Raw genomic sequence first — 24,978 nt, 5'->3', positions numbered from 1 at the left:
ACAAGAGACTCGAGTGCGGAAAGGAGGCTCAGTTCGAGTGTGTAATATGCCACGCGAAATTCAAGCACAAACACAGTTTATTGAGACACTATAACGTTCACGTGGCGGACGTGAAGAAATCGAGCAACTTTGAACGCGAAGAGAGGTCGGCTTGACAGGCGAAACTGGAGAACCGGATGCGTGAAAAGAGAAGTTACGGCCGTTAACGGTTTCCACGCCTATTCTTTCATTCGTTACCACTGATCACGAGTTTACGTTTTAAGACGTCTTAACTGCTCTCGAATTGCCAATTCGAGATTTCACATTTACGATTTTTGTTCGTTTTATTGGTTTCCATTTTAATCGAAACTGTATGAACATCGAATATCGTTACTAGTATTTGAAGAATATCGAATAATATATGGTTGCAATTACTTTCTATCAAAGGTTACAATTCAACGCTATAACAAAGACGAAGAAAGAATATGACGATGAATGTGTTTGCATGATTCATAATTGACAAGGAAGCGGAAAGTTTCGTTTGTATTATATTATTGTCGTTAACGACATCAGCGATAAGTGTTATGAGATAGAGCTTATTTTATGTTTGTTCTTTCATAGATATGAACTTTAAGACGCATTGAAATTTGCAAGAATTTGCTCTGTTTCGGTTATTCATTTGCGGAATTTGATCATTTCCTTAAAATGAATAAAAATTACATTTTCCAACGTGCTTCTTATTTTTTACACGACACGTTATATATTTTGTTTGTTTTTATTTCTAACTCGCTAGCCAACAACTTCCAATCAACACCGTTTCTGTCGCAACTTCCTTGTGTAAGTTTCATTTGGTTGTTTCCTAGGCGAAGGTGTTATTCTGTATTTTGTGTCGAAAGTTCGTGATATCAACGATCAGCCGGAACATTATCTACATCGTTCCTTTCCGTTTCAGGTTATTGGCTGCAACTTTATCCAAAGAATGAAAATACGATCGAGGTACAGCAACCGGTACTAGCAACCAATTCAAGAAACCGAAGCATCTTCCAATCCAGTCGAATGACACGTGGACAGTTAACGTACAAATGTACAAATTGCAATCGTTCCTATATGAGAATGTCTTGCTTGAAGCGGCATTTACGAGTTGAGTGTGGACAAGCACCGAAATATCAGTGTAAAATATGTCATGGTTGGTTCAAATATAAGCATAACTTGACGGCACATTGGAAACTGCACGTCGAGGAGCCGAAATATAATTGCGACCTATGCCCAAAAAAGTTTTACAGACGAGACAGATTGCTGGAACATCAAAAGAGGTTGCATAATATTCTTCCAATGTTATGAGATTCTCATTGGATTTACAGACATTGGATTAACAAAACAATCTTGCAAACTTTCAACTCTATATGCTGCCTTTCGAAAGATGCCAACAACGCTCTTACATTTTGTTTCACGTTGTATCCCAGTTTAATCGATCGTCGTGTTTGATCTATCATTGAGAAACGGTATGTAATAATTCGACCAGGAGACAGAAAAAGAAGCGGAAAGAAAGAAAAGGGCAAGAAAGCACGCAGGAACAATATCCACGTGCTTCGTAATCGGTACAAATCGGTTATTACGAATGCCATCCGGTTTGAACAGAAAATTCCAACGAATCGCTGATCGTTAATTGGCCATTTTCTTCTATTAGATATTTGCGCTGCCTTATTCTTATGAGATTATGTAATCTCACCAAAGAATCGAATATAAGTTTGCAAGCCCGTGAGTTAAGTTTATGCAGTGATTTCTTCTCTTACAGTACTTGCGCGCGGATAAAGCTTGTAGAAACGTATGCTGCAAAACGCAAGATACAAAATCGTTCCAGATTTAATTTTGTTACGAATCAGTATATCGTTGTTGTTGTTGTTGTTACTCTTAAAGTATTGTAGGAAAGACGATAAAATTGAAGCGTTATAGTTGCTCTTTCCTACAACAGTGCAATGTACGCCTCGAATAAATGACAATATATACGAATCATGCTTTCTTTGATAATTTAACTTTTCATCATGTTCTCTCGATGTATCATTTGTTCCTCCTTTCTTCGTCGTGTAGGTGTGGATATATTTTGTAATGAAATAATATATAGATATGTACGTATTGTCTTCGTTCAGGAATAAACATTGAACAGTGGTTCGATCGTGTGCGGTACAGTATATATCGTTTTGATGAACGAGTCAATCGTGTAGATCACTAGTAGCTAATACGAGCCGAGAGAGGAATAGTAGTATATCCATATTTGATTTTTCAGGTGGCGCGGTTCGCTGGAAACTCGCAGTGGTCCAAGTGACGCCATACCAGTGTCCAAAATGCTTCAAATATTTTAAATCGTCGAAATCTTGCTGCAATCATCGAAGCACGTGCGGCACAGACAAGAAATTTCGTTGCGCCTTTTGTGATTATCGGTCTCATCAAAAGGGAAACGTTCTTCGACATCTTGCCACGCAACATCCTGAAGCTGGTCAGAAGAAACGAGTCAACTGCGTTCTAAAAACCAATGATAGTGAGAAGATTGCTTTATCGTCGAATATAAAGTACAAGTAAACGTCTGGAAGTAGCGGAAAGAGTGTGTGTATCGAAAATTGCAACGTAATTCCACGATCTCTTCGATCTCGTCTTCGTCATCGAATTCGTGTAAACTATTGTATCGTATGCTTGGCATGCCCTTCAAACGATGTAAAGTTGAAGAGTGATGAAAAAGTGTGGACAAAAGTAGTGTTGTATTTATTGTAACTAATCCTAAGAAGGTCATTTCTCCGTCTGTTTCGTGCTGTATTCGTACGTCCGTTGTGCGATTTATTCCTCCATTAGACGTAGATAATCGAAAATTGGATTGTTTACCGACTCTCCAGAGAAGTACGTTCTCCTATTCTATTTGTTTGCGAACGATCGTTTGCTAAAAAATAATCCGACGTGGTACAACGTGACATCGATTGTGTGCATTCGATCGGTGGCAACGCAAGCTAACGCGCGTAAAGTTACGCAAAGGGAATAAAAGTTTCCCTCGTATTCGATGAACATTGCACGTTATATGCGCATATTACGCAAGGAAGGCTACGTTTCGCCAGGTTACAAGCTGGCTTGTTGAGACTAAGCCGATCGAAACGCAGCGATTATCAGGTTGCTTCGAACACAGTATGTATTGTACTAAATGTGTGCTCGGTTACAGTGGTGCAGAGACGTGGCGCGAAACACAGGATAGATCTAAAGTTCTTTTTTTCTTTTCCCGATTCCAGATGACACGACCGGGAACAAAGCTATCGAGGAGAACGCCGATCTGCCCGTTCAAGCATGGAAGATCCAGGAACAGGGGCTACCATTCGCCGAGTTGAAGATACCAAAGGCCTACAACTACGTTGGCAAGAAGCCACCAGGACAATTTGGCTGTAGTAGATGCGGAAGATCGTACATGAGGAAGGATTCGTTACAGCGGCACGTTCATTGGGAATGCGGCAAGGAACCTCAATTTCAATGTCCGTTCTGTCCTCAGCGATGTAAACGGAAGGCTCACTGGTTGCGACATATTCGCCGACAACACCTGGACAAAATTGGAGACATGGAGGCCTATTTGCTAGCTTACTCGCCGAAGCTCGAAATCGACTAAATGGGCAAACGTTTCGATTTCCATTTGCCAAGAACTCGAACGATCAACATTCGAATTTTGCTCTATGCTATAATTGTCCAAAATTCGTTGCGATCGATCTCTCACGTCTGCCATTTACTTTTTCCCTCCTACTTGGTGCCAGCTTTCGGAAAAATTATTATCGATTTAAAATATAAATTTCTCCCGTAAAGCTTGGTAACATTCGCGTATTGTGCGTATTTGCTTTTCTTTTTCTTTTTTTTTTTTTTTTTATTGTACCAAAATATTACGAGCAACGAAACGAAAACGAATCGCGAAAGCAGCTTCTAGGGGTGTTCGATAAAATTCAAGAATTGATTTTAGTGGAGTTTAGTTTGCTTCTCGAAAATTGAAATTAAGACAAAAAAGTATCGACATTTTGACCTGTGTTTTAACGATAAATTTTATCGATGAATCTTTTTTTATCTTTTTTTTTTACACTATCCTCATGCATATATATGTACTATTTACATATATTTATTTATTTAGCGAGAAAGGTTGTACTAATGAAATATGCGTCTCAGGTTGTTAAAATAAGCAAAATTAGCTTTACTCTTGAAAGAAAAGTGAAGCAAAGAAAAAAAGAAATGTCGTACTTTATTCTTAAAAGCGTGCATCGAGCAATCGTAATCGTGAGTCTTGTATTTCGAGCTTAAGACACCGACTGATATTTATTAGAGATATGTACATCGGATTTATGTGTGGTTAACATTTTTATATTTTTAATACGTTTTGCGATATTCTTTTCCTCTTTTTCTGTTCTTTTTCTTTCCCCTTTTCATTATTTTTTTTTTTTTTTTTTTTTTTTTTTTTGTAAAACCGAGATATTTATGCTTTTCATAGAAATAGTTTGTCGATCGCATCATGTACTCGATCTCCAGTGCCTTATCGATGCGCGTAGATGTAATCGTAATGGCTCACCACGACAATAACTACGAGTTTCTAAATCTCACGAGCAGAAAGAAAGTACACGAAAAAGAATTAGTCTTAAATATTAGATCTTAAAAACAATACGAGTAAGAGTATTTTCTATGGACGTGGTAGGAACATAAAAGGGTTCGTAAGCGAACTTTTGTTAAGACTGATATTTAAGCGCGACAATCACGAGTCGCAGTGTTGCTTTATGATCTTGCGACCTAGTATTAACGTTTTAAGCAAGCCCTATCGTATTTCGTACGTTTGATTAAATAAATGTGTTAGAAGACGAAAAGTACCAGAACGTTCTCCAAACATCTACCTTGTCATTACACGCGCTGATTTTACTTTTTTTTTTTCCTCCGTACTTCTCACGATCGAATGCAGCTACAAAATTTTTCTTTTCGTACAACAATTAACCGTTCGTACCTGTTTCAGCTTGACAGATCAACGATTTTACCGCTCCGATCCATTGCGATATATACCTGATCTTCCATAATTTTTTTTTTTTTTTTCCCAGCGAAAGGAGTATTTCTCACCCATGTTTGCCAGACTCTACTTTCCTTTTCGCATTGTGCTCATTTTTCTTTCTCTCTCTATTTTCCTATCTCTTGCCCTCTCTTTTTTTCTGTCCCCCCCGTCTCTCTCTTCTCTCTCTCTCTCTGTCTCTCTCTCTCTCTCTCTCTCTCTCTCTCTCTCTCTCGCTGTTTCTATATCTCAATTTTTCACCGGTTCTCCTTGTATCTCTCTGAACCCTGTTTTAAATACAGAAATACTTGTACATTGTTGTAGAAAGCGACGATCGCATCGATGTACCGACGTATCCAATTGTGGGAAATAGAGTCGGAAATCGTTAGAAACGCGGAAGAAAGAGAAAGAAAGAAAGGGAAAAATACGAAAGCGTGTTTCGACTGTATTTGGCCCACAGTTCGTCGTACGACTACCACATCGTTGCGATCCTTCCCGTCATAATCAGACGCGTTTCTCGCAATTGCATTTCTCTCTTGAATTTTTGATTTCTTTTTCTTCTTGTCGATATTAGGGGAGTAGCATGTGCACTAACTCTTCTCGAAACTTGTACATAGAAACACGTCTTTTATCGCTTGTGCGTCGAAAGGAACAGACTATTGGACTCGGAAAGGCACGGATCACTCGCTTCGTTATACCTCTTTTTGGTTGAAATTGTATGTACGTTCTGTTTCTTTCGTTACGCACAAATACCGCTCCTTCTTCGTATGCGAAATTTATAGCTAGCTGCTTGGGGCTCGAACGTAGGGATACGACAAACGTGCATTACTCTCTTCTCCCTTGTCATAATAATTTACGCATTTCGATCGCGTGGAGATGATCATGCTCGAGAACGAATCGCACGGATCAGACATACACGATCGCGATCTTCCTCTAGTCACGACGATTCGGACGATTCCTTCTCGAAGCTATCGAACAAAACGCGATCGTTTTTCAGGATACTCGCGAAATCGATCTTCTGCTTGGAATGGCGATAGTATGCGAGTAGAACACGGGTGGGAACGCAAAGAGGATCGAAAAACGAAAGGTAGGAAGAAAGGGAAATGAAAAGGTGTCCTCGTGGTATCGCTGTTCTAGGTTGAAGATGATTTTCGCAGCGCCTAGGCGTCTATTACCCTAACAAAATTAGCGTGGAACGATCGCGAGTCGTGTCGGGTTGTGTCGATTCAAGTTGGCTTAGCGTCTAAGCTTGATACACGTAAGTTCGCATTTGCGACGCAACAAAGAACGAAGAGATCGGGCTTCGGTACTGGTCGATACCCGTATCTCCAAAAAGATGAACAAGCGAACGAACGAACGAATGATCGCGTTCCAGGATTTAATGACCGTCCGATTCTCGTGCGGTCGTACGAACAGCATACTAATAAAGTCGTGAATCCTATGTTCCAGCCGAAGACCTGAGCATCACTGGACTAAAGTGGGCGGCTGCTTGGCACAGATGGAGCGTGCCTTCGATCATGTGGCGGTCCGGCGGAGGATTGGGCAAAGGGCTTGGTTCTAGCTCCTCGAATCCCGAAGGCTTCAATTGCCCGGCCTGTGGCAGGGTATACAAGCTGAAGAGTAGCCTGAGAAATCATCAGAAGTGGGAGTGTGGCAAAGAGCCTCAATTCCAGTGTCCTCACTGTGTGTACAGAGCGAAGCAAAAGATGCACATCGCGCGGCATATGGAACGAATGCACAAAGAGAAAATTTACAAGCAGGAGCTTGTCTAACGAGGGTGGTGAACACGGAAACCGTCGACGTCGTCGTCCGAGCGCGAAAGAGGCTACAGAAACGACTATATATTCGGTCGAGTGGCACACATCGCGGGCAACGTTGAGAACGATGTTAGGAAAAACGAGCATCGCCGTCTTCTTTCGCGCTTGGTTCACGTTCCAATAACGATCGCAACGAGAACGTACGTATACAGAGGCGCGCGTGGAGAGAAAGAGGCGACAAAGAGAGAGAGGGAGAGAGAGAGAGAGAGAGAGAGAGAGAAGAACGGAACGAGGCTAATTCAGCAAGGATCGCGGTCGAAACCGATCGAGAGCGGTGAGACGCGAAGACGACGCGGCTGGTTCAGCTATTCGCGGGCAACCGCGGTAGCCTCCGAAAACGGCAAACTGCCTAGCCTCCTTATCTCGATTCTTCATTCTATTTTTTTTAACGTTTTTCTAAGGTTTATTATTATTAATTATTAATTATTATTACGTATATTGATTAATTAATTAATCGATTGAATAATATTATTTTCGCGTAGCGAGATGTACCGCGCATTAACGAGAGACCGCGTCAATCTCCCACTCGGGGCGATGTCTTCGGAGACAACTGCGTTTCTCCAATCGACAAGAAATGTTTGTCGATATCGCGTCGCGGTATTCCTCCATCCGGAATCGACACGCGTTTTCTTAAAACACGATCGACGCGTTTTTTTCAAAACACGATCGACGCGTTTTTTCGAAACACGATCGACACGATCAGCGATCGAGTTTTCGAACGATCGATCGCCCGACACGCGTCAAGTACGTTCGTACGACGTGTTCGACGGATTCTAGAGGAGCTAGCCAAAACGACTTAGAGCAAACATAGAGGAGGACCGAGTCGAATGAGAATCATTAAGCAGAATCGTCCCGGTAGAGAACAGCCCGCCCCGAGTCGGATTAGGACCGCCCGGTAAACCGGAGCTCTTCCAATAGCAACCATTCTGGTCACACTGGTTCCATATTTTTAAACGAGCTAAGCCGTGCGCGCGTGGCTCACCAGGGACACCAAAATCGCGAGGGAAAGCATTTTCCAAATTTCACTGAATAATTGCTTCATCGTATCGCGGGATCGTTCTTCGATCTGGTTCTCGTGCTTCGTGTCAAAGTTAGATTCGACACACGCCACGTACACCAAACTTTTTTAAGCGCTAAGTTTACACGATCCGACATACGTATCGAGCGTCGCATCAGCGAGCTCGAATCGAAAACACTTACACGATAACCCTTCAAAGCAGAACCTGTCCGATACGATGTGAGGAGACACGGATCTGTCATTCCGACTCGCGTTTATCTTTTCGGCCTTTTCGACGAAGGCAGCCATTTTATTACATCCCTCGCTACCGCTTTGAAGCGGCAAACTACAGAGGGTACAGTATTAAGCACCGATTCGATCTTTTCTATACGATCGAATCGCGCGTCTTTTGCTTCTCACTAATGCTTCCTTCCATACACGGGACTTTAAAAGCGTATATGCGTGCAATCATGTACGCGTACGCAATACGCATATAGACACAGACACACACACACACACGCGCGCGCACACACACACGCACACACACACACACACACACACAGACGTTAGCGCGCTTCCCGCGTGCCTGTATACTTATATGCAGATACACGTACACACAAGGTTACATATATTTTAAGTTCAGCGGGGTATTCCTATAGCATTGTGATCATCAGACTGCCAGATACACGAACCTAGTAGATTCCTATACGATGCATTTAAGTATATACATATATTTATATTATATAACGCGTATAATATTATTGCTTTTTAATTAAGTGATTCTCGAGGTTAAGATCATTCGCGTTTCTTCGTACGATATTTTGTTATGCACTGCCGACAAACCTAGAAGCACGTTAACCGGTTCGATGGAACGACGCATCGCGTTTGCCGAGCGCGGGCCCGTCGCGACGCAACCGTCGTTCTCCTTCTATCCCCCCATCGTCCAATCTTTTCTACAACGTTCTTCCACTTGACGAATAACCGTAAGTAACGTTCCCGATCGTTCTTCATCGATCGGTCGTATCTTTTCGCATCTATCGTTATCGATCCCGGGTAACGCTTGATCGTGACAAGTGTACCGTCGCAAATGTTCCTCGAGCAGTTGGTTTGTTCGACTATCCTCGGCCCACACACACACACACGGTAACGGTGGGGCGGACCAGAAAACGTGCCCGTGTTCTCGGCGATTACCTGGCATCGAGTCCCGTATTCCTACGCCAAATACGCGCGCCACGGCTGCCCGACTTTCCATACTGTAGACAATATTTATGAGACAAGCTAAACTAAACTAAACTATACTATGCTATACTTTATTATATTACTATACTATACTATACTCGTAACTCATATTACATACAGTGTAAGTAAGCGCAACGTCTGACGCGAACGAAGCGGTAGATTTAATTCTATTTTTTTCTCGTTGAGCGTATTCGCTTCGCGGTTTCCTCGAACGAGTTTTCGATCGATCTTTCGCGCACAGCATCCCCGTGTCACGAATCGATCCTCGTACCGTGAGGTCCGTTCGATGCAGAACAGCCGCACGGATTCCTCGTCGAAAATAATCCCGAGTCTCGACAACAGCGATCGCGGTTTAAACACAAACGGAGAGACGTTCGCGCCAATCCCTTATACGCTTTCGAATCAAGCGACACGTAGCAGGCCAGGATCGACTCTCCTCCGTACGAGTGCAATAACTAAGCCATTCCTTATTTTCGACCCGTATTTTTTTTCTTCCGATATCGTACCAGTCATAGCATTTCTCTTCGCCAACCTATATTCTATTTGATCGATCGACAACTCGTTCGTCAATGCGTGTACTGTATGCTAAGCGAACAAACAGCTATTGTTTCGAAAGTGTGTGCGTGTGTGTGTATGTGTGTGTGTGTGTGCGTGTATGTGAGAGAAAGAGAGAGAGAGAAAGAGAGCTTACGTTCGAGGAACGGGAGCAGATGAGCGCTTCGTCGCGAAAAAAAAATCCGAAAAGAGGATTAGAAACAAGAGTAGGCTTGAGTAGAAGTAGTAGGAGCGACGACGACGAAAAGACGGTAAGAGAAGACGATAGATACGTTTATGGATCGACTTGATGCATAGTTACTGAATAATTATTAATCGATAATATTACTGCCTCGCGAGGCCTTGATGCGTGACGGCGGTCGAAACGAACGAGAGCGGAGCTGGTATCAAACGTTCGCAGGAATATATGCAGTCGGGAGAAATGGTAGAAATCATAGAGGCCGGTAATTTCTATACCGACGAGCCAACCGACGCGACCGCCGTCATTGACGGAGATTACTAGATTATTAGACATGTAAGACGTACTATTAGGTAGATCGTAGAATTTAATGACTACTTTCTTTTTTTTGTATCTAAGAAGAAGAAGAAAAAAAAAAAACGAAGAGACGCCTTAGCGTTCTCCGTGCGAGAATCTGTGGTCGGCCAAGCCGGACGAATATTAACAAATAATAGAGCGAAGTTTCTGGTAGGAAGCTGGTAAACTGTGAGCAAGACGAATGGAAATAAAGAGTGAAAGAGTGAGTGTGCGTCTGCGTGAAAGGGTAAAGATCGCGTGGAGGATTTTCGATCTGGATAAAAGTGGTACTAACGATCGCGATAAAGAAGAAGAAAAAAAGAGAAATGAAAAGAAACAAACGCTAGAGACCGTTTGACGCGAAGAATAAGAGCAACGGGCATAGAACAAAATATCGAGCGGATGATACGCGCCGTTTTTCACCATTTCCCCTGCAAAACCTAAAAACGAATCCGTCTATATGCAAGTATACGTCACGTTTTCTACCTTTTTTTGGGGGGGGGGTACTTATTCGTATCATCGTGACAAAATTTGCGGATAATCGATTTATTCGCTCGTTTCCAATGTCAGCTTGAACACGACCACGCTAGTAATCTTTCTAAATTCTAAAACATAGAATCTTGCGTTCGATTATCTCTATCGTGTGTTCTTATCGATTATATACCTGTATACCTGGACTTGCTCCTGTTTCATTTGTTTCATCTTCTCTCTCGAAACGTTTTGCACTCGGCTTTTCTCGTTTTTCGCTCGATGGTGAAACGCGCGTATCGAAAGCTCTTGCTGAACACTTTCCGTAAGTTAATCGATCGATCAAGCTGAAAAACGACAGCGGGATGATTGGGATAACAGCATACGTAAATCCGTTCATTTACATGTGCCTTTCAAGCGATTGTCAAGAAGGAAACGCAAATATTAAATGGTTTATTAGCATGGCATTTTCCACGGCTGAAATTTCCTGGAATCGTTTTGCTCAACTATTGCAAGCGTCGATCGTGACTGACGAAAAAGCAAAGTAATATGGGAAAAGACGATGAAGAGGGCAAAAGTGAAACGTTTGCAATCCTAAGAACAATGAATGTCGCGAGAACCATGTAATTCGGGATCGCCGTCAGTTTCAAAGCATTTAAAAAAAAAAGCTGAAAAAAACGTATATATAGTAATATAAAGATATCGCGATTAAAAAGTGGGAAAGGAAGGGTAGATAGAAAAGAGGGGATAAAATTTTTGAAATAAATAGACAGAAGCATTGTGTGTGCTCATGTACGTAAACAATACATACACATACACTTACATACGCATCGTCACACAGGGAAGAAAGAGAGAAAGAGAGATACACGCACATATACACGAACACATCATATGGATACACAAGGGAGTCGTCGTAGTAAATGATTAGCTTCTTTACAAGTTATCCTTCGTGCTAATTATTACTGCTTTTAATCAGGTCTATCTAACTCGTGTCTTACGCATTATAATTGGGTTTATTATAATTGTTTACTTATTTTTTCTTTTTTGTTTTTATAATTAAGTTTTCATTACGCAGGTAAGCAAAGTTAGAATACCTTGAATTTTCTTTATTTTGGGTGTCGGTTTGGGATTGGGAACACTCTAACCAAAAGCAATTGAAAAATATGATCCTATTGTAAAAGTCGATGATTTTCGACATTTGAGATATCGAGATAGTATTTATACAAGGGACGGTGAAATGAAACGCGACGTTGATAATTTTTAACAATTTTTATTTGGTCCTTTTACCACCAGAGAGTTTGAAATCGTTAAAGTTTCGAAAGGCGTAGAAGAGTAGAAAAACCGTACTTGGACGGGGTACGATCGTTTAAAAAATATGGGCTCCATTTATTAGTAACTGTTGAAATCGGAAGTATTTTTATATGGTATCGAATGAATGGAATTTAATAACGTCCAGCTTAAAAGAAAAAAATATTTTGATATTTTTATGTTATAGTTCGGCATTAAAATGTATTTAAAACAAGAGAATGTTTTTAATGGTTCGAATTACCAGTGGTAATTGTCGTTCGCCTCTTCCACAGAGTTTTGATTATATGTATTTACCTCGCGATGGATCGCGTCTATTATCGAAAATTTCACGGAAATTCCGTACGATCGATGTTGCAAAATTTATCAAGATTTTGTTTGCCGATAGGAATTCTGTTAAGAAATTGCTTAACGCTTTGATGCGAAGGAATTCCTCGATCATACGACATTTATATTATTAAAGATAAACCGGTGAATAAAAAGATAAGACAAAGAAAAGTGAAGAAAATATTTACGTTATATAGTTTTTATTATATGTTAGGCGTAATTGGTATTCGTATGATGTTTCGAGGGCAGAAACTTTTCTTTTTTTCGCGGCACTTATTGCGAGAAAATAAACTAATCGTAAGAAGAAGAACAGTTTCGGCAAACATAGATCGAAAAAATTCATACAGTTAGGTATATGGGATAGGGCAATTTAGGAAGAGCGCGACCAACCATATTATCCAGAAATTTATGATGTATAGTGCTTTATTTTTTGTATAACTTATTGTATTCCTATTATTATACCTCGGACAACAGAATTTCAGAGATAAGATTCGATTGCAAAGCATTCGCTTTTTAAAGAGAAACTAAGTGGTTAGAGAGAAAGTTTGTAGAAAAGAAAATAAGAGCCAAAAAGTTGCCTGTTCAATCTGGCGACGCCCCATCGAAAACTTTATTATTCGTTTCCATTTGGGCGAAATATCTGTCTAAATTCGTGAACATTCTTCAGCCGTACTAGCTCCGACGAATCGGTTGCTCTTGTTACGCGTGACGCGTACGAATGTGGTGTGCACGAACATGAAACAATGCCAATGAAAGAGAGGCAGAGAGAGAAAGAGAGAGAGAGAGAGAGAGAGACGAAAGGTATTAGCGAGGTAAACGTATGGCGTTCTATCGTACAGACGTGCATGGTAGGAAAGAGGAGAGAAAATAATTGTTAATTTTCTGCAATGAAAAATTTCAGGGAAAGATAGGTAAAAAGGGAAGGCCTGTGAACCCGCGAGAAACAGTTGAAACATCTATTTGGCGCATCGCGTCCAAAATTGAAACGCGTTTAGATCTTAAGAAGATAGAGAAGAGAATTATATAAAAGATACTTATGGACAGGCAACGTCGAAAACTTGCGTAAACTCAGAACACGGGTTTAAAAAGAGACAAACGAAACGAATTACGAGACTGCGTGTTCTGTATAACAGAAAATTGCTCGCATATTCGTTTCGCGGGCTCTTTGTCTAAAAGAAAATTTTATATTTATCTTATGTTTAAAAATTTGCTCGCAACGCGACGATCCGTACTTTTATCGTTAATTACCCAGTGTTCTTCGAGTCTAATCGAATGCTTGAAAATATTTAATTCGGCTCTCCACTCGAAAGACAGTTACACGTGTGAATGTATTACATTATAGATAGCGGGGTGGAACGCGAACGCGAGATAAGAGGGGATGAAACGAAGCGTTTAGTGTAGAAAGTGAAGGAAGAAGGATATTGTCGATTATCCTTATACCAGGATCGTATTGACAACGTCCTGCTACCGATCACTTGTAAAGGAATCTATACCATAAGTAAAAGTTTATGAACAGCAGTCAGGCACTGCGATGTACTCGTTCGCGTTACACCTATCTTTCAAAAGACACGTTACGTTTGTCAAGTTTCTCCGAAAATCGCCACGATTATTTCTTGGCGGACCACGGTCTTGTGATTATTGACGAGAAAAAAAAAAAAAAAAAGAAAATGTGAGAATAGAAACGATGTGAGTGATTGCGCGCTAATCGACTTAGCGGAATTAGTTGATACGTTTTCTTGGTATGTTTGCGCAACGTACGTTCGAGGACTGTGTAAAAGAACAGGAAAGGAAAAGAAAGAATGGAAGGAGCGATAATGAAAGCAGGAATGGCGTAACGAGAGCGAAGCGAACGAAAAGCGTCACGAGACATGATAATACCGAGGGAAGTGTGTATAGCTTTTGAACCGAGAGAGCCTTGTGTTAAGTGCCTTCATGTAACACTTAGATTTTAGGATAGAAGAAGGAGGAAAAAAAAAAGAAAAGAAATCAAGAGGCGCTGGGCGCATCCAGCTGTGAACGAATTTCTACGGTATTATCGGCCGGGTGTCACGCACAGAGAAACCAGTTGACGCGTAATTTCGATGGATTCATCCCCTAACTTGCTGTTTTAAAAAAAGATGTATCTTTAGAAAATATAGTATCTCTAAAAAAAAGGTATATTTAAAGATGTGATTGAAGATGTGGGTCGGTAGAGAAGCATTGACTTCCTTTTGAGAGAAATGCTTTTAATTATGCAAATAAGGTTAGAAGGACGAATCTGTCGAAAAATACAGCGAGTTAATGTACCATTTACGAGTGACACTCGCCGACCCTTTTGAGACCAGTGATATTTTTTTAGAAATTATTTATTTACGCCGAAGGAAACAGAATTTAATCTCGATCACTCGCCTTTATACTGCCAATGTATCCGCTAAGACGTACTCATCTTCGTTGTCGATCCATATACATACATAGTGACTACCATCCTTTACGCGTTACACATTTGTTCCTTTTTTCCTCGATTCCTAACAACCGCAATGTGATTCCCATGTCTTTATTTTACTTCGGTTTCTATTTATTCTTATACGTTTCTCCTTGTTCTTTTGTTTTTCCTTTTTATCACTATATATTTGTTTTTGTTTTAGTAACGAGTATAGCATTTTAGTAACGGTTATACTCGCGTTCCTTTACATTTCTTTCGTTCGTTCGCGTTTAATTACACAGTACAATTATTTGTAATAAATAATAGCGAATTTACCGCACGTGGAGCGAGGCCGCGTGGAAAATATCGAGATCGAGACATCCCTTGGTTCTGTACCGTTTCTCTTTCACATGAACGTACATCGAATCGAAACAATTCTCCAAACTATGACAAAAGTATTATACAGTGCCGCGAATGAAATTCATTGCGCCGCACCAAGGGAATCTCGCGCTCGACATCAACTACGATATTCTTATAATTAGTACAAGCACCGCTACCGGACTGTATGGTTAGTGACAGAGAGAGAGAGAGAGAGAGAGAGAGAGAGAATGAGAGAGAGAAAGAGAGAGAGAAAATGAGCGTGCGAGCGAAAGCAACCGTTAATATCAGAGAGACAGCACAGGGAGGAAATGAGAGCAAGAGAGCAAATTCACGTACGATTGTATGTATGAGCGTGTATGCAAGAGAAAGAACAGAGAGCACGTAAAAATAAATAACGCAACTATAACTTCCGCTCAGCGCCTCGAACGCAAAACATATTTGTAATCGTAATTTCTTTGTCGCCATGTATTTGCCAACGAACGATGATTTATTATTACACATTTTTGTCTCCATTTTATATTAATATTATTTAGAGAGCAATAATTATTAACGAATACGCTATGATGATAACGAATATTCTTTCTAGATAATTTTTTTGCTTGTTCTCTCGCGACAAATCCGCATGCATGTAAACGCACGTACACCTACGGTGTACGGCACACGAACAATCGAACGTGCGCTGTACCGAGATTGAAATCGGTCGTGAAAAGCGGAAACGGACGTCGCAACGTAGCCACGATAAAGCGGAAGCCGGTAACGCATCGCCGTTTACCCGCTTCGTTTTACTATGCGAAAAAAATCGCTTGCTTGTGAAATTTATAGAACAATCGGTCGGTGGATCGGAAAATCGTGACTCTTCTTCGTTGCCCTTCCGTTTGCCACAAGATTCCAACGATGTATACGGATATGATGCGTATCTCTATGTCGTCGCCTGTATCGAATCGCGTGACTCCATTCACTGGCCGATCGTTCATTTCCTATTTTCTACACACTGTGCTTTTTTTTCATTTTGTTCTTTTTTGTACACGTATCGTTTCGATTTGTCGAACATTCCAAAATGCTTGTTTCCCTCCTTTTTTTTTTTTTTGTCAATTTGTAGAGAGCCTTGTATTCGATTTAGAGCAAAATAAAGTCTAGAAAGGCAAATGCTTCGAGTTCCATGTTTCGCTCATTTCGTCGCTACCACGACGTATGACGCACGTGTTCGTGGGTTGGTTTGGCGGCAACGATTTCGATATCGTGGTGACGTACTGTTCGACGTATCCAGGAAGAGCAGAACATGGTGAGAAACGCGTAATTTCCTCATACTGATTGCTTTCGTTTTCCACAGGTGACCGGGCCGGTTGTTCCATCCGCCTAGGAGATGATCTTCCGAGAAGAAGGAACCACCGACAAAGAAATCATACGAGAAACTACGATTATCCCAAGGACTAGCTGCAACTTGTCGCTTGTTTCTCAAAGGCGTCAACATCAGCGAAAACCAACGAACCCGTATATACATACACGTGTTTATTAATCGATACGTTGCTTGAGTGTTTCAGGACAGTAATTGGATTGGAGCGAATACCAGAGGTCACGTGGAAACATAGACGATCCGTATACGAAACATGTGCGGTACATGAACGGAAGCACGGACAAGGTATGGGCAAAAAGAATGGAGCTAATGCGGAGTAAGCAGAAGAGAAATGCTCGAGGTACGAAAGAAGAGTAGTTTCATCGGAGACGGCTGAAAGTCCTGTTCCTTTTTTTCCTTTGCCGGGAAACACCTTGGCGCAATTTGCCCTGGAAGCGTATCGTATCATCGAAGACCAGGATGCGTATATAGAGAGTAGCCCGTGCAAGAAGAACATCTACGAGAACGTAATCATTCCCCCCGTTGATCCTGTTCCCCTTGACATGCTCGTTGTTGCTAAGCTTGAAAACTTGAATGTTTTTCTTTTTATCGCATGGCCCTCGCCGTTGTAAACAGCAATCGTGCAACGAACATACCGTCGACAGTCTATACGATAGGGCAGCCACTAATGGACCGTTCGAAACGTTTGTTTCGATTGATTTCAGGTTTCTTCGCGAGTCTTGGTTGGAGTTCTGAGGGGACGAGACGCGTTTCGCGATCCTCCGCGAACGAGGTACCGGCCCCGTTGACGCCTCAACGACGCGCAAGGCTTCATTGCCCCTCTCGTCATCCTGGGAGAAACAACAACCGGCCGATCGGTACAGTCTCCGTGTCCGGGATCGATCGTCGACATAATTGTTCACGTTGTGGCAAGAGCTACAAAAATGCTTACATACTCAAGAGGCACTTACTCTACGAATGTGGCATGGCGCCTTCCTTTAATTGCCCCCATTGCGCCTTTAGTTCCAAGTATGAGAGGAATTTGAAGGCGCATATCAACCACCGCCACGTGGCCTCCCAATCTGCCGGCACAGCCGTTAATCAAAGGGCCTGAAGGAAAATTCTTACAACCTCCGGATCTAATCCTAAAGCTAATCCGCGAGGGCGAACGAGGAGTTTCGGTTCTCGAGGGAACCTCGAATTCGAAAAATCTTCGGGCTATCTGTCATCTTAGATCTTTGGTATTTTTATTTTTCACCGCTCTGTTCTTTCTCTCTTCACCGGCCACAATCTTGTCGTGTTTTTTTTTTTTTTCTCTATTTTTAGATATACTTTGGAAAATACGCGCTTAGAACGGTTTCAACAATTAGTCGTCTATGCTTTCTTTCTATACGTACGATACTCGTATCGTATCCTATCGTTTTTAATCTTTTCTTTATCGTTCCCTTGCATCGACGTAGTTTTACTACTACGTCCTGTTTCGATGCAACTACTGTTGTCTTTTGGTGTACTATCCGAATGGTAATAAGCATGTGTTCCTTATTCACGCAACCGAAAACAGCCGTAATACACAATAATGACAATACATTTCCGTCATATAAATCGGAAGAATTTCTTTTATTTTTGCTTCGTATTCGGTAGATCGGGTAGAGCATATTAGAGCGAGAAGACGGTTTTAAATAGAGGAATTAACGATCCGTCTTTATCGTGGCATGAAGTCGTTGTTGGATCCCGTTTAACGATATATAAAATGAGGAAAAAAAGAAGAAAAAAACAGAAAAAAAAGCCGTAAAGAACATTGTTGAATATTTTGGAAGGCTCGAGAAGAATGTGAGAAAAATTTGGAAAGAAACGCGTGATTCGTTTCGTGGTTTTGTCAGACGTTGGAGATTAAGTTTGAACGAGTATCGAGAGAAAAAGAAGCTTTTCCGGAATCTTTTCGAGCCTTCGATAAATTGCTAAATCGCCCAATTATTTTTGTACTAATTATAAGGAAAGCAAGAGTTTTTACACGAGCTATCGCGGATATAGAAGTGGATATTTCGCGACAAGGATTCCGTCGTCCATTGGTCGAATCGAAATACACAGATAGGGTTTGTTCGATGGTCATAGTTGGAAACTGAGTTCATCGGTCGTTACCGATTTCCCGAGTTACATCTCGATTCTTGCAATTAGTCGGAAGGATTGAAATTCTCGATGCAACGAAATGTCTCCGACGCTAGTAATATCCCGCTAGTATTGTAGTATTCTAGTTCTTTAGCGTAGTCTAGTTGAAGTAACGTTCGGAAATTCTAGTCAAAAACAAACGGTGTATGTAGGCTCACCGAAATTGACGATGAGGGGACAGAGACGAAATAATCGTGCCCTTAAGAGCCTTAAGGGAAGAACGATTATTCTTCCACACTATCCACTAATTCAATGTGAAATGGAAAGCGTGACTTCGCATAACGTCGTTGCCCTTTTACTCGTTTAACGCGACAAAAGGGCGATGTAGAGCAAGCTTTACAACGTTCGTTGTTGTCGCATAAGATCGAAGTTATATTATTTTTGTCGATTGAATCGGAGATTGTAAGTAGTTTGAGAATCAGCGAAGCGATCGAACGAATCTGGTCAATTCGTTCGATAACTTGCGTTGATTTCTTTTGTTTGAGTTAGTATCATCTAGTTTAAAATCGGGCCTAAGCAGGCCGTTACCTAACGTAGAATAATATCCAAGATAGAGAATCTATTTAAATCAAAAAAATATTATTATATACATAATATATTATACATATATACATATACATATACATATATTATACATATTGAATAGTAACTTTATGGCGAGGACGTAAGTCGTACGTAGTACGATGGAAAAAAGAAACGTGTCTTTCCATGCGACTTGGCCGGAATGACGGATCCATCGAGTTCGACTTTTCATTGCACTCTGTGATAATATTAAAGATTACGTAGATGCACGATCAATGCATGAAAGGAACGGTTCGTGATCGTCCGACAGTTTTCACACAGCTGATCTATCGTCGATTTTATAATAGTTGGTATAAACTAACGAGAAGGTTATTTACTGAATAAATTTAACCGTGTTTTTTCTTTCCTTTTTTTTTTTTTTTTTTTATTACCTTACGTTGACGAGAATTCTCGATCAAGGACCAAAGATTCGACAAAGAATTATTTCAAGTAAGATTCTAGTCAAATCGAAATTCGATGACGATTCGTTTACCGGTCAATCGCAACTCAGCGAAGAAGCGTATGGATAATGTTCTATAGAGACGTTGAATCTCGTATTTATCTTGTTGTATGTACCTATTGGCATAAAGTTTGCCAAACTTTTCACTTTCTCTATTTCCTCTTCTCTACCCGTCGTATGTTGTTCCTGCTCTGCGCTTTGCCCTGTTCGAAGTAGCGCGGCGAGATTCTCCAGCTTTTTGCCTGATCCTATCTATTAGGAAACGTCTATCTTGAATTTGACAAATTGTTCGATTACAGCTAACATAGAAGCTAGATATAAATCATCGACGACGATCTATTTCTGGGTCTCTCTTTTACGTAGTCGTCGTCTATCATGTTTCTCCGCTATTCCTTCGCTCGATTTATCCATCTTTTGTCCGATACGAAACTGATTTACGGATGTCGTTTCACGAACTTTCCTTCTATTCGATCGTTCGATGAGAAAACTCGACGAGATTTCCGAGACAACCTGTGCGAACCTCTCAGCTTCCACGCGCTCGTTCTCGTTCTTGTTCTCGTTCTTGTTCTCGTTCTTGTTCTCGTTCTTGTTCTCGTTCTTGTTCTCGTTCTTGTTCTCGTTCTTGTTCTCAACCATCTTGAACGCTTCGAAGCACATTCGTGCCGAGCTCAGCCTCTTCTTCAGTTTCTTCGTACGAGCTTCTTTGCGATAAAGAATTCAAAGTAATTTTTGAAAAAGGCTCCCGCGTGTCGCGTTCGAGTCCAACTTCATGTGCCTCAAAATACGAACGTTATTGTTATCGATGTCGTGTTTCATATCCATTTTTCTATTCGAAGGGAAAGAATCATAGAATCCGAGTCCTAGTCTTTGCGAATTCGCAGAAACTCGTGCTATTTTCGTTTTATATACTTAAGCCAAAGTATAAGATTGCTTTAATGACTCCGATCGTTAGGCGTTTCATTCCTTCGTTCCCAATGACAGCTAACGTTGTTCGATGATACACAAATGAGAAGAAGTTTCGAACAAGAAATTCGCGTTGACGTCTCGTTGACGACTTTATCAGCGATTCGAGAGAAATAGAACGCGCGTCTTCCAAGATTGATCAGAGCGAAATGTAGGAAAACCTGTTTAGTTAGGTGGACTAAAGCGAGGTCTATGACTAACGTGGTTTAGAAAACTATGATTTGCTATCTTCCGTTTGCATTGGAATCTTTGCACGCATATAAATACGAATAAAAGCGTAATAGAAGCGCAAAGACTGATTATAAACATCGTAGGAAGTGAGAGGTATACGTTTATTACAAGCGTTTAACATGGTAAAACATAGATTTAGATACGCGGCGCGTTTAAATGCGAAGCAATTTATAGTGCAAATAGTGTAAATCAGGTATCGTTTCTGATTTTTTCTTTGAAAGATGGAGTGGCGTACAAAGAAGAGTCAAAAGAAATGAATAATACGGTGCGAGGGAAGAGGTTTCATCGAATATATTCGTCGAGCCGTTAGGTAAACGGTAATTATCCTCATCGGATAAATTTGATAAACATCCCTTTCCCTTGTCGACGTTACAACACTTGTGCCAATATAAACAAGGCTATTTACGCGATATTCGAGTTGCCGTTTATGCCGGCGGGTGATTGTACGCGAAATGCCTATCAAATTATTTTCAAATTACATACTTTATATGTATGATAACGTGATTAACGTGCGCGTGTGCAAACTGTCCGATACACATACGGAATATGGGGCATGTCTGTACACGCAACCGATACCCATGTAGAAGGATTCGTTTAAAGTCTAAATAAAAAGTTATGGTTATACGTGTAATGCGCGTATGTTGTAATATGTAAAATAAATATCGATGATTTTTCCGAGAGACAAGCGAGAGACAAACGAGGAACAGCGAGAAACGGAAATTAGAAAGCTTAAACGCGAAGCCCGAATGAAAGAATACCTCTTGCTTTTAAGAAGATCGATGACGATAATAATTAGCACGTAAGCGTTCGATACATTTTTCTCTGTTTGTGGAGAGCTTTCAGAATTGCTGAGGATGATAGCGACAAGTAGGAGGAGAAAACATTATTCATCCACGTAACATGTGTAAAGTATACACACGTAATAATATGACGACGCTCAGGCGACTTCAATAAACATCGTATGTTGCGTATACAAATGTTACATATATACGATATATTCTTTATGATTTATGATTTTTTGCGAATTTAAAAATATAATTACCATTGTGAGTGTATCACTGATAACCATTGTGTTAGCGAGGATACTCGACGAACAATAAAGAATTTAATTATTCAGTAACGATTTGTCTCTTACAATTAGACTCTCGTACATTGTCGTACTGTTTTTGTCTGCGTAACCGTTGATAAACTAAACATCTCGTTGTCTTATCTCTTTGCGACCGCTCAAACCAATTAACGTTTTTCGTTTTTTGTTCAAGCTAACTACTAAATGAAAATGGGAATGGAAAAGGAAATGAAAGTGGAAATGGAAATGAAAAACAATACAGATATGGTGTTTCGTTGGCGATGCAATCGCATCGTCTAACCGCCCAATTTTCAAATCTATTTATCTCCCTCTAGTGACACGGTTCCGCTTTTTTTTTCAGGTCGTCTAATCTGTGATTGCGGGAGGCGTTTCAAGTACCAGTTCTCGATGATGTGTCATCAACGTAGCGAATGCGGAGAGGAATATCGATGTGAAAAGTGCACCTTTAAAAGTAATAAACTTCATTTGTGGTTACGTCACGTCAAGACACCAAATTGTACACAATAAAGAGAACGTCGTTATCTATTTCTTATTCCATATGAGACTTCGTTGACTGTACAAAAATATTTACTATATTTTTTGTAACTTTGCGCGCCAGCTTGCAGCTCGTCACTGTTTCTCTGTAGTTTTAATAAACATACAAGACTATGATACGAATGTTTTCTATCCGTTCAATTACGATTAATTTATCGAAGAATTGTTAAAAGACAATGCAAATAAAATCAGGAGATCCGACATCCTCGTGTATGTACATATGTATATCCAAGGTCTTGAAAAAGAAGAAAGAAGACACAGTGTGTTTCGACCGAGCTCGTGAGAAACAAACGTTGAACCGTAAATACGTACGAGATACGAAAGTGACTAACGGAAGGCGATATTTCTGATTTCAGATGACACGGGCTTGTTTCACGTAAAAGGTGTGGGGCTTGCGTTCGACAACTTTCCAGAGCTGCCCTCGATTACCATAAACGCGAAGAAGCACGTATGTACTTGCGGCAAGGTGTACAGTCAAAAGAGTTCGCTCGATCGACATCTGCGGTACGAGTGTGGAAAAATGCCGAACGTACCGTGTCCGCAGTGCAGGAAAATGTTTAAACACAGACATCACGTGACGCAGCACTTGAGAAGCTGCCGCCGCAAAGATTTAAGAAACTCGGACTTTTCGAATTGTTAATTCTCTGTTACTAGGATTTCGCGTCAACTAGGATCTCGGTTTCGTCAATCGGAAAATCTGGGATCTGTTATTTTTGTAATTTATCCAATGAAAAGCATCCTCGTTTATTTACTTCACGAAATAAATCAAACATTCTTCACGGAACTTTCCGCGGCACTTTTGCGTTCGATTCATTTGAGGTGGTCGGCACCAATCCTTGTTTCGAACGAATAATCTATGTGTATAACATTCTTTAAGGATACTCTCATTTGTCAGATCCATGTTCGTAATCATTTCAGTGATTGAATTATATTTTAATTCGATTAACGCTTCTATTACCGTTTGCATGGTTTTGCAGAGTCGATGTGGCAACCACGAAGTCATCGACGCCAACGATCGGGACGGCATCAGGGAACAGAAATCGCAAGCCAATTTAACGAAACGAGATTTTTCTGCGAGACTTGTGGCAAATCGTACAAGTGGAAGGAGTCTCTGTTTAAACACAGGCGCGTGGAGTGCGGGAAATTGCCGCAGTTTACTTGTAAAATTTGCGGATACCGATTCATGCACAAACATCATTTGGTTAAACATTTGAATTCCATTCACCAAGTGATTCCTTTGAACGGAGCCGCTATGTTAGTCTTCAAATAGAGGAGTTCAATGTTTTTATGTTTTATGTAATATTACGAAATAAAATTTTACCCTGTCTCAACTCGACTCGCTGCAACGGTCTATGCATTTTTACAAAGACTGGATAAAATTAGAAAGGATAATCTGGCGGACAGTCACATAACAATGCTTCTAATTTCTACCAATTTTTTTTTTTTTTTTTTCAGGTTAGATCGTACGCACGGATCATACGTTGTTCTCCTGCACGGTACGAACACGAAATAGAACTCGAGTAAAATTTGTCGTTTGATACGCTTGTACAACAAACATATCTCGCTTAATCGAATAAATATGGAACTCGTCGGCGTATCGCAAAATAGATTTCACGATAATGGAGTAAAAATGATGAAATATTTTCGGCAACAACGTTGACTCGAGTTTGCTCGTGTTGCTTATTTGTCTGAGATTTTCACGGGGATAAGAGAGTCTTTTATTTTATGATCGCAATCCGACTTTTTTTCCACAACAATCTACAACATAGCCCAGGAAAAGATTGTCGTTTGAACAAATTCATAGAAATAATTTTGTAAATGTTTCGTTGAATTTCGACCTTTCCATCGAAATTCTTTATTTGTTCTTTATTTAATCGATTCTAGAAACGATAGGATAATTTTCGTTGCAAAGCTCCCTCGTAAAAAATCTCAGATAAGATTGCCATTCTTTCTTCAAGAATTATTGTAATCGTTTCGAGTTTCCTGCAAACAGAACGATACCCGTTGCGACATAATTATTCAACGAATCGACAAGAGTATTATCGCGACAAGAGTATATACTCTTCTGAAGAAGACATTTTCTTGATAGTTTCTGCATCAACTTTGGAAGCAGATTTCTATTGTCTGTAGTTATCCCACTGTTACCATTTTTATCGGATCAATCAGATACATTGCGGTGGAAAGCGATTGATCATGTTATGGAACAACTTTACTTTTTTTTTCTCTCTATTACAGAACGCAAAGTGAAGAAGAGACTGACAATTGTTGAAAGAGCGTAATCTCCAAAACGAAGACCATGTTGGCTACTTCTGCGGAAGATCTTGCACTCGAGACGATGCCACGACGTTGCACCGTCACATACGTGATGAGTGCAGGAAAATTGTGTATCTATTATATCTACAAGAGAAAGACTTCGAGTGGAAGTCGTACAAAGTCAAATGAAACGTATATTTCTGTTCTTGGAGAACGAGGAAGGTGAAATTCCACCTTTTCCGTCTAATTTCCGGAAATTGATAAATTTTTATTTTATTCGCAAGCATGTTTAACATTCTGGATAATAAAGCTTCCGAAATAATGGAACAAGCACACATAGCTGATAACTCATTTCACATCCGATCATCA

General features: G+C 40.5%; 1 protein-coding gene across 1 annotated transcript in view; it reads left to right on the top strand.

The window, feature by feature from the left end:
- Window positions 1–1,092: 1,092 nt before the first annotated feature.
- Window positions 1,093–24,978, top strand: part of LOC126865788 (zinc finger protein 782-like) — a 35,655-nt gene continuing 11,769 nt past the window's right edge. Inside the window, exons 1-4 of the mRNA XM_050618687.1 lie at window positions 1,093–1,165; window positions 2,264–2,515; window positions 3,249–3,506; window positions 6,467–6,700. Of these exons, the coding sequence (XP_050474644.1) occupies window positions 1,093–1,165; window positions 2,264–2,515; window positions 3,249–3,506; window positions 6,467–6,700 (817 nt within the window). The remainder of the gene's footprint in view (window positions 1,166–2,263; window positions 2,516–3,248; window positions 3,507–6,466; window positions 6,701–24,978) is intronic.

This window comes from Bombus huntii, chromosome 5, assembly GCF_024542735.1.
Source record: "Bombus huntii isolate Logan2020A chromosome 5, iyBomHunt1.1, whole genome shotgun sequence".
NCBI lineage: Eukaryota > Metazoa > Arthropoda > Insecta > Hymenoptera > Apidae > Bombus > Bombus huntii.
Note: the sequence above shows the minus strand (reverse complement) of the source record. Positions and strands in the feature narration are given on the sequence as shown.